We start from the raw sequence: 11,242 nt of genomic DNA, 5'->3' as shown, positions 1-11,242 counted from the left end.
TTATTTCACTCAAATGTTTTGCAAATTGAGAAGCAAAGTCTGGAGCCCAGAACTGATTCGCTAATGAGAACAGATGCCGTTGTTAAATTTACAAGGATGTATAGAATAAAGATATGAAATCTCACCATCACTCCTAAAAAATCCTGGAAGCATTGTGAGAAATAGTCAATCTTGTAAAATGGCTAAATTTTTCTTCCTGCAAGTGTTACTAACATCAAGAAGAGCATGCTGCTATGCCTGGCATCCATGGCACGACAAAGGGTGAATTAGATGATTGTTCCAATACAACTTTGAGTACTTGTCTTAGAAGTTCAATCGATGTTTATCAGCCTGCATTTGGGAAAGTAGAAAGCATGCTCATTGGGGAAAGAAGTCAGCTTGTGAATTAATGGATTCATCAAGAGCAAAATGTAGAAAAGAAGAAATGTAGAACATGACCTAGTCAAGCTATAAACCTATGAATCATTTTAATTCCTTGAACATGTAATTTCTCTTATAGGAGTTACAGTGTCTTCACATTGCTTTTAATCTCTGAATCTAAGTTTTTTCCTGTGCACGTGATCCTCTCTAATTTATATTTTAGGAGAAGACTATTAATATCATCCACCAAACTTTTATGCATCATTTAAAGCTATATTTTTAGGAACAAGTTACTAGTGATATAACCATTGAGTACTAAAATTTATGTAGTCAGTCCTTGAGACGAATATGATGGTGATGACGACAGTGATAAAGATGATTAACTAAAACGTTTTGGCCATTGCCTTAGTCATAGCAGGTTTTTAGAGTTGTTTTCTTCCCATTCAATTCAATCAGTTCCTTTAAGTTAACAACAAACTTCATTTGATTTATGTTGTGATTCCTGAAAAGATGCTACTATCCATGTCAATCTAGTAAAACAATCTTAGATATCCATATCTGTTTGAAATTATTTAATGAACATACTAAAAGTGGAATTGCTAATGTGCACACAGAATCATAAATTCTTACAAAAGAAAATATCAACATGTCGTGAGGAAAACATTAAAAATACTTCATCATATTAGAGCAATAATCTGAATTCATCATATTTAGCTAAATATCAAGTTAGTATTTCATCATATTCAGCTAAATCTACATCCATGTCCCTAGATTAAAACACTGCATTCATTGTTATCAAACCAATTTGTTTGATCAGTTTAGCGATTTATTTATGCCCACACGGGGCACCCATGAGCTAAATAAAGTAACAAACTGTGGCAAATACAACAAGTTAGTAAAGGGACTGGTTTAGTGAAATGACTACGCATAGAAAGATGAAAGATTGCTACTGAGGAAGAAGGCCAAGAGAGGTATTAAGCCTGAAAAAAAAAACTGACCTTTTCGAAAAGGAAGGGAACTCCTTGATCTAGAATACGAGCAAATCATTGAACCTAACCTTTCTGGAGAAGAAAAAGAGCTTCATGCTCAGAGTCCTACAGCTTGAAGCATGCGAGATTCCCCAATGGCACCAGAGTAGAACTGGTGCTCTTTATCTGCCACAACTACTGAACTGCACCCAGGAAACTTTTGAAATCCCTTATCCTGCATTACCCTTCTCATCCTCTCTGCTTCTTGCCATTTCTCTGAAGCAGCATAAATATTCGATATAATCACATATGGTGCATCGCATCGAGCAACTGAGTGCAATGGTTCTAACTGAAGCATCACCTTGGCAGCCATCTCAACGTCCATGTGAACTTTGCAAGCACCAAGCAATGCTCCCCATATCACTTCATTGGGTGCTACTGGCATCTTTTGTATCATATCATAAGCTTCAGCCAGTCTTCCTGCTCTTCCTAAAAGATCTATCAAGCATCCGTAATGCTCTACTCCTACAGCCAATCCATACTTGTCCATTTTTGCAAAGATTTCTAGTCCTTCCTTGACAAAATCCGCATGCGTGCAGGCTGAAAGAAGAACAAGAAAGGTGATGGCATTAGGCTTTTCTTCTGATGACTCCATGGCAGTGAAAAGCTCAAGCGCTTCTTTGCTTTTGCCGTGAATTGCAAGGCCTGAAATCATTGAATTCCAGCACACTGTGTTCCTTTTGTTCATCCCGTTGAATATGCTCCTTGCTCGCTCAAGATTCCCACACTTTGCATACATATCGATCAGCCCATTAAGGACAAAGTGATTCATCTTAATTCCACTCCTCTTGATTATCTTATGGATCATCTTTCCGTGATGCAAAGAACCAAGCTGCCCGCAGGCTGACAACAAGCTAGCAATGGTGAACTCATCAGGTTGGAACCCGTCCTTTTGCATTTGGTCAAAAGCTTCCAATGCCTTCTCGCAGCAACCGATCTGTGTGTAACCTGCAATCAAAGCATTCCAATTCACCAAATTCCGCACAGGAATTTGCTCAAAAAGAGACTGAGCCTCCTTGCTGTCGCCCTTCTTAAAGTAACCAGTGATCATGGATGACCACACAAACACATTCTTCACAGACATCTGGTCAAACAACGCTCTTGCTGCCTCCAAATCGCCATTCACAGTGTAACCATGGACCATTACAGTCCACGTGATGACCGTCCTTGACTTCTCTGGAACCCGGTCAAACAAGCACCTCGCAGCCATGACATCACCAGTCTTCATAAAGCCCTCAATCAACAGAGCCCAGATTGTCGGAGTCCTTTCAGGCAACCACCTCAGGAGTTCCAAAGCAGACTCCATGTCACCCCTCATCGAATACCCGCTAATCATCGCGCTAAAGGTCACGGCGTTCTTCTCAGGCATTTCATCAAACATCTTTCTGGCGTCATATGTTCTATAGAATTTAGAGTACACAGAAACAAAGGTGGTTCCAACCAACAGCTCATGGTTAATCCCAATCTTCACAGACTCTGCATGCAAAGATCGCGCAAAGGAGACCAAGGAGAGTGAGGCGCATGCCTTGAGCACTAGAGGCAGGATGGGCTGGTGGATTCTATCAGGGAGATTCCGGCTGTAGACAAGGAGCGCTTCCTTGGGAAAACCACGGGAAAGGTAGTCTCTAAACAACCGATTCCACTGTGATACGTCGTGCGACTCCTTGTATATAAGCGAGGCGTGGAGCTGCCTCAGGTAGAGGTAGCTTGGTGGCATTTACACAAACACTTGGAGAGCAGTACGGGAAGGCTCTGACGGAAGACTCATGCTACAATTTGCTCCGCAGGAATCAGGAGAGGAAGCTTCTCATGGCGAGGAATCACCTGAATTGCTGAGAAGGAACACGCGTTCTATCTGAAACACAGAAAACACAAAACAGAGGAGGGAATACGATGATGAACCTCTCCGATAATTAATAATTAATCGTATCAATATGAAAATTAACAGTTATTTAATAATCAATTTCGAAGAGAGAGGCATTACGTATTAAGCCTGAAAAAAAAAAACTGACCATTTCGAAAAGGAAGGGAACTCCTTGATCTAGAATACGAGCAAATCATTGAACCTAACCTTTCCGGAGAAGAAAAACATCGAGGTTTCAGGTAAACCCAGCAATTATAATCCACTCATCCGTGGCACGCTGAAACCAATCTCTACCACGACCAGACAAGCAAAACACGATGTAAGAACTCAGATGATGGAGAAACAAAACTGCGGGCTTCCACAAAATCCGAGCTCTGCCATCGCGCTCTGATAAACCCAATTAGATAAGGTGAGCGTAGTGTCAGTGAGGGGAGATGAGGCAAAGAAGTCAGCGCCCGGTTATTAACGCCGGAGCGAATTGGAGATCGGCGGCGAGAGAACGGTGGCGGACGCCGCACTGTTAATGCGATGCGGGGCACACTCGCCTTCATGGACTCGAGACCACATAGACATAGTAGAGACTAGTCGCGCAGTCATGGGCTTTGCTTCGGTTTATGGTGCGGTTCAAGATCGGCCTAATGTGGTCCAATTCAAAATAAACCAAACAGTTTGTTACCGAACCTAGTAGATAAGAGTTTCAAAATTACTAATCATACCTACTTCTTGTTTCATTCTCGTCCTCAAATCAATTCAATTGAAAAAATAAATCATTTGAATCAATTTTATTCTCTTTGAAAAATTTATCCATTAGTTTCAACCAAAATTGATTGATAGACCTAAAAATTTATATGAAATTAATTTTCATATGTCCGTCTAATTCTTCTGTTTGTAAAAATACTATCAAATATCAATTTAACCCAATATATTGAGAGCAGTAATTTTTTGAACATAAATTAATTTTTCGGATACATTAATGTTCAAAAAATCACTGCTCTCAATATATTGAGTTAAATTGATATTTGATAGTATTTTGACAATCAAGAGAACTAGACGAACACATAGAAACTGATTTCATGTTATTTCAAGGTCTCTAGGGTCATTATCCAATTTCTGTCAAAATTAGCTGATAGACCTAGAGACTTTGAAATAACATAAAAACGATTTTTATGTATTCGTCTAGTTCTCCTGATTGTAAAAATACTATCAGATATAAATTTGATACAATATATTGAGAGCAGTGATTTTTTTTAAACTATGGTCAAATGAACCTAAATAAAATCAATATAGGTTCATTCAGTCAAAATCGATTAATGGACCTAGAGAGCTTGGAATGAAATGAAACCAGATCCTATGAGTTCATCTAGTTTTTATGATTATATTAGTTCTCTCAAACATCAATTTGACCAAATATATTGAAAGCGATGATTTTTGAATCCGAATTAATTTTTTAAATATATTCATATTTAAAAAATTACTGCTCTTAATATATTAGGTCAAATTGATGTTTGATAGCATTTTTATCCTCAGGAGAATTAGACGAACAAATAGATTCTGGTTTCATGTCATTTCGAGGTCTCTAGCTCCATCAATCAGTTTTGATCGAAATTGACTGATGAATTTTTTTAAATGCATAGAAAGAAATTAATTCAACTGGAAAATTTTTCCAATCGAGTTGATTTGAGGATGAAGGTAAAATGAGAAGTTGGTGCAATTTGATAATTTTAAAATTATGATCCGTGATTTAACTATTTTGAAATTTTATCCACTAAAAAGCTAATGTGGAAATTTCAGACAGACGTTATAAATGAAAATCTATTTTTATAATTTCATAAAAACAAATGACGCAACATGTTTTTAAATTTTCTAAAATATTCAAAACAGGTTGTAAATTAAGATCAAAATAATCGAAAATAAATAAATAAATAATAATAAATATAAATGAGTACTACAACAGTTAGTTTATCTTAAAAATATTCTTAGACTCCGCGTTATAATTTATAAGTAAAATAGAAGTTATCTAATATTTATTACAATATATTTAGGATGTATATTAGGATGAGTTTAAGATTTAAAATTATTATTTATACCATATAGAAATTACTAAGTAAATTTCATCCATGATTATTTTCATCATTAAATATTTAATTTTGGATTTTTCTTTAAATCCTTAAGCACTACAAAAAATAAGGCATTTTGGGATAAAATTGGGGACGAATTTTAAAAAAAAATTCGTTGCAAAAATTTTTGGGACAAAATTTGGGACGAAAATTTTTTCGTCCCAAAATGGTTGATGCCAACTTTTGGAACGAATTATGGATTGTTGGAAATTTGGGAACGAATAAAATTTTCGTCCCCAAATTCGTTGCAAAAAAGTATACAAATTTGCAACGAAAATTATTTTTGTTGCAAACTTAGGAACGAATTTGAGGACGAATTCACATAAATTTTCCGCCAAATTTGTCTCTATTTTGCAACAAATTTGGGGACGAATTCGGTGACAAATTATATTTTGTTGCCAAGTTTGTCCCTAATATTGCAACGAATTTGGGGACAAATTCGGAGACAAAATTTTTTTTGTTGCCATTTTTTTTCCTAAGTTTGCAACGAATAATAAATTTGTTGCAAAACTGGCAATGAATTTGGCAACGAAAACTTGCCAAATTCTTTGATAATCATAAGATAAATTTTCGTCCCAGAATTCGTCCCAAATTCTGGGACGAAATTTGGGACGAATTTTGTGGATTCGTCCCAGAATTCGTCCCAAATTCTGGGACGAATTTTGTGGATTCGTCCCAAATTCTGGGACGAATTTTGTGGATTCGTCCCAAAATTCGTCCCAAAATCTGGGACGAAAATAATTTTGTCCCTAATTACGATAGAATTGGGACAAATCATTTTCGTTGTCAAATTCGTCCCTATATCAAATATTTTTTTCCAGCTTCAAAATTTCTGCAATACAATCCAAATACATAAAAACCAAATTCAAACAACAAATAATATGCATTCAACACATCCTAATTTAACATTCAACACATCCTAATTTAACATTCAACACATCAACTCATAATTCAAGAAATATAAAGATTTCAACAAAGTTTACAAGATCCATCTTGTTCAAACTGCTAGAAAATATGATACAAAGTTCAACAACCCAATGTTTTATAAATCCATCATCCATCCAACAACACTAAGAATACATATAGTCATCTCCGTGTACCACAAAATCTTTGATCCCCATCAAATCTCCTCTACCTACATAACAACAAACAAATAAACTAGATCATGTAACAAGAAAGATTGTAAATATTATACGATATGACCATGTAAAAAAAATAATTGGAAATAAAACAAAAATATGAAATTCCTTAAACATTCTAATAAAAGTCCTAATTCTAATAAAAGTCATATTTACCAACGATATGAATCATCCATGTCATAGCAACGGTAAATAAAATTATAAGAATTATTTTGAAGCTAAGTACATGTATCGTAACTATGATACAACCTAATATAATTGGCACATCATATAGAGAGAAAGAGATAGAGATCTTGTGAAGTATGGTATTAGGGTTCAAATTTTCTCACTTAGTTAACTTTATTTTTCATTTTAATTTGCTGAATTTATAGTTTTGTCTTTGGTTGGTATTTAATGTAAACTAAAGGATGTTTAAAATAATTGTTCCTTTCATTGTGTTAACTAGTTGACAATTTCATATGAATAACTTTAGCACATTTTTAACAACTCTTTGCAAAATATTAAGGTAGGAGGATGCATCGGTATCTAGTAAAGAATTTTAGAATAGTGTGATGTAATTCTAGATGAAATATAGAACTTTTATGTATCTATATAGTTTTGAGACTGTACATAGATCAAATTCAGAACTTTTATGCATCATTATCAATGAAGACAAAACAAGAAAGAGCAGCTTATCAAAAAGAAGGAACACAATTAAACAACTATTTAAAGCTAACCTTAACATAATTATTTAAAGTTAACTTTATATAATTAAACAACTATAACATAATTATTTAAAGCTAACTTTATATATAGATCAGTAAATGCATATTAATGAACTTAGGAATATCGAAAAGAGGTGAACAAATACAGCTGTCTTCAACTACACTGAGATCACACCAAATTGAGACCCGCACAAATAACATTATCAAATCAGGACAAAAATAAAGTCAGAGTATTAAAGACTCCATTCATATTGCCTAGTTATGCTTTAATTTTGTTACTGATACACAACTAAGAATCATATAGATTAATCTACGTCAAAGATAAGTCATCTCATACATTAACAGTGGAACAGTGCAAGAAGACAACAGACTTAACCTACAAATGGCAGAGTTGAAAAGTTAAAAAACCATTGATTAATGTGTAAAGCAGTAAACATGAGAAAAAAATTCATCATACATTATTAAAATCATCAAAAATCATCACCGCCATCATCGTTATCATCGTAGGCATCATCATCGTCATCATTGGGAGGATTTTGACTTTGAGTGGAGCTCAACTGAAGGTGTTGCATGATTAATTATTGTTGTCAGCGCATATCTCTAATATCTTTCTCCAAATTAGCCCGTTCTAGGTCTCTTTGCACCCTTTCTTGGTCTCTTTGCGATATTATTTCCTTCAGATGGCTAACCTCATCAGTCAAGGTATTTATTTGGGTCGTAAGTGCTGATGTGGAGGAAGAAGTTTCAACTAATCTTTGGGTTCTACTCAAGGAACCCATCCCCAATATCCTTCCCCCTTTTGGTCCTCCACTGACCTCTAACCATAAACTCAAATTATTGCCAATAGACTCCTCAGACCCCTGACTATCGATACCAGCTTGTGAGCATGTTTGGGATAGTTCGAGTTGATCATATTTTTCCTGTTTTGTAAAACACATACGATATTGATTAGATATAATAGAAACACATATAATATTAAGACAATAATGGTAGGTAACTAATTAAATTTAAACCATATATTAAGGTAAAATAAATATTAATTCCAACCTTGACTGCTTTTGCTCTCGCCCCACTCCATGTGTTATCTTTTTTTTTTAAAAGTGCGAGTGAAAGTATCAATGAAAGAAGGCTCCTTCCCTGTCTCCTTGGTCTAAAAAAACATTATTTCAAATAATGAAATAATTTGATATATATTAAAAATTTGTGAAAGAGTGAAACAATTACCATTCTCCGTCTATGCTCATCTATGTTAATGGAGCCTCCCGCATATATAGCACTTGAGTCACCAGAATTGTGAGATTGATTCATTCTATTCAGGTCACTCCTTTGTTTACTTTCCTCCATTGCCCAAAATATAGTGATCCTCTCCCAATTTTCTTCAGTGATGAAGTTTGGCTTTTTCCCCCGACTCTTTGCGTGACTTAATACATGTCTAATGTGATCGCCACATTTCTTTTTAAATATTCTTCGTATCTCCATTTCGTCATTCGGGTCCCAATTATTTAAGCACTGAAATAGACATTTATTTTATTATATAATCACTGTAAAATTGAAGTAAACTCAAGAAAATATACTTTGAACTCGCTCCACCAAAGTTGTTTTGTGGCTGGTGGAGTGCTTGAATATGTCAAAGAATCCCCTCCCCAATGGTTGTTCACGATTCTATTTATTTCTCGAACAACTTGTACCGGATTTTCAAAGCTGCATTAAATTACAAAATAACGATGTTAAATAATTAAGATAGGTCTAACAAATAAAATATTTTATAGTATTTATGAATCACCGATGGGGACTAAAGGAGCTCTATCATTCCTAAACTCAGCAAATGAGTTTCTTGCTGAGTCAGGAGGATCTGAGTGGACAGGTAACTGCTCTGGGTAAGGTACTTGTGGCGGCGAATATGAAACCGGTGCAGAAGGTACATGAGATGGACCCGGCTGATGAAGGGGTGGCATAGGTACACTGGCAGGGGAATATGATGTCGGTGGAGAAGACACATGGGATGGGCCTGCCTGAGTAGGGGGTGGCATAGGTTCACTGGCAGGTGATGGATGTGTCTGGTCCTGTGGTCGCCGTCTACGTCCACCACGTCGAAATATATGCTGGAAATTTCAATAATTTAATAAAGTTAATTACAGATTTGATACATAACAAAGGATAATTAAAAACTTACCATTTTTATGTAAAGATTATGGGAAAGAGTGGAGGGGAAATTTATAAAATGTGACCTCTGATGACCTGTAGGAACAAATACAATGTGTTAACAGATAAAGTAAATCAAATTATAAAAGAGACAGTATATACAATAAAATATGAGAAATTTCTTTAAATAATCTAACAAAACTTACCCATCATCAAAAATCAAAGTCATCATTGTCATTATCATCCTCCTCCTCCTCTTCCTCTTCCTCCTCCTCCTCCTCCTCTTCCTCCTCCTCTCCTTCCTCCTCCTCCTCCTCCTCCTCATCATCATCAATTTCATTTCTATCTACGTTGATTACTACACCGTTGGGATCTCGTAAAGTTGGAATAATATATTCCTCAGTCTGAAAGGTGTTTGAAACTTCCTCTTGTTGATATGCAATGTTTTCCCAACGTGCCTCAATTTTTTTTCGTGCTTTAGTTTTACAAACATCCCACCAATCAATCTTATCGCGTTTCAAACTCGGATATGAAGAATAGAATACTTGAATTGCTTGTTGTGCCAACACAAATGGTTCATATCTCTTATAAAATCTCTTATGATTTATTTCAACTAAATTATAATGTGGATGCACTTTCATCCCTCTAACAGGGTCAAACCAGCGACACATAAATAATATAACTTGCATTTGTGGTCCTGGGTATTCTACTTCTATTATTTCATCCAACAAACCATAAAAATCATAGCTTGCACCTCCTTCATTGGATGACGATACGCACACCCCACTATTCATGCTATTCTTGCCCATTCCATAGTCTTGAGTATGAAAATTATATCCATTTATGAAATATGCTGGCTAAGTGCGTACGCATGAATTTGGACCCCATGACAGATGGATTAGCCATTCTTGCTCAAGGTGAGCTTGATTAGCTTGAACCTAAGGTCAAAATATAAATTGTTAAAAGTATGCATATGTATCAACAAAATATAGATTTTTTACTTACATATGATTTGAACCATGCAGCAAATTCTTCTTCACAAAATCGATCGAACTCTTGTGTCGATAATTCAGAATATAAGTTGGTAAATATCCTACTCAAAAAAACATATTGTTACACAAACAATTGAAAAAATAAAAAAAAAATATATACTTACTCGTAATATGATGATACTTCTGGACAATTTAGTAAAATATATGTTTGGGCTGCCCGCCATTCTTTACCAGTTAAGTATCTTTGTTTACATGGTCCACTTGGTCGACCAAGGTAGTTAAAAATTGAAAATGAGGTAACATTTGGATCAATAGGACTCTCATCATTTCTGCCCGCTCTTCGCCTTTTGCATTGAACATGAGGTTCAAAATAATATGATGCAAAAGTGGTGACTTCCTCCACAATGTATGCATTAACAATAGAGGCTTCAACTCGTGCTTTATTTTTTACCTTTTTCTTCAAATGATATAAGAATCTGTTGAAGATATATAAAATTATATTAAATATATATATATAAATGATCCAGGAGTATAAGTATTTTTTTTTTGCATTCAAACAATCGAATTATACAAATAAGACACTCTACCTTTCAAATGGATACATCCACCGAAAATGGACAGGTCCTCCAACTTTGGCCTCATATGGCAAGTGAATCAAAAGATGCTCCATGGAGTCAAAAAAAGAGGGTGGAAATATCCTTTCCAAATTGCACAAAATGATTGGAATATCTCTCTCTAACTTCTCCATGTGTGAACGTCTCAAAACTGTTGAGCAAATATCATGTAGGAAAATACTTAACTCCATAATCGCTCCCCATACAAATTGTGGTAAGAGTTCCTTAAAAGCAATAGGAATCAGTCTTTGCATTATGATATGGCAATCATGACTTTTCATA

The 11,242-nt window shown here is 35.2% G+C and overlaps 1 protein-coding gene across 2 annotated transcripts; it reads right to left on the bottom strand.

Annotated features, from left to right (window-relative positions):
* Positions 1 to 16: 16 nt before the first annotated feature.
* Positions 17 to 3,829, bottom strand: LOC121995704 (pentatricopeptide repeat-containing protein At3g21470-like). 2 transcript variants are annotated; one of them, XM_042549447.1, is made up of 3 exons: positions 3,401 to 3,829; positions 1,359 to 3,243; positions 17 to 330 (listed from the first exon to the last, which is right to left on the bottom strand). In XM_042549447.1, the coding sequence occupies exon 2, from the start codon at positions 3,103 to 3,105 to the stop codon at positions 1,447 to 1,449; it is 1,659 nt and encodes a 552-aa protein (XP_042405381.1). In that variant the 5' UTR covers positions 3,106 to 3,243; positions 3,401 to 3,829; the 3' UTR covers positions 17 to 330; positions 1,359 to 1,446. The 2 variants fall into 2 exon arrangements, with proteins under 2 accessions (XP_042405381.1, XP_042405382.1); XM_042549448.1 differs by having other exon boundaries at positions 3,460 to 3,829.
* Positions 3,830 to 11,242: the final 7,413 nt, after the last annotated feature.

The sequence above is a fragment of the Zingiber officinale genome, chromosome 6A (assembly GCF_018446385.1).
Source record: "Zingiber officinale cultivar Zhangliang chromosome 6A, Zo_v1.1, whole genome shotgun sequence".
Lineage (NCBI taxonomy): Eukaryota > Viridiplantae > Streptophyta > Magnoliopsida > Zingiberales > Zingiberaceae > Zingiber > Zingiber officinale.
This window is presented reverse-complemented; position numbering and strand designations above follow the sequence as displayed.

Excerpts from the sequence above, each read along its gene's own strand:
- LOC121995704 (XM_042549447.1), bottom strand. The coding sequence starts at position 3,105 with ATGCCACCAAGCTACCTCTACCTGAGGCAGCTCCACGCCTCGCTTATA.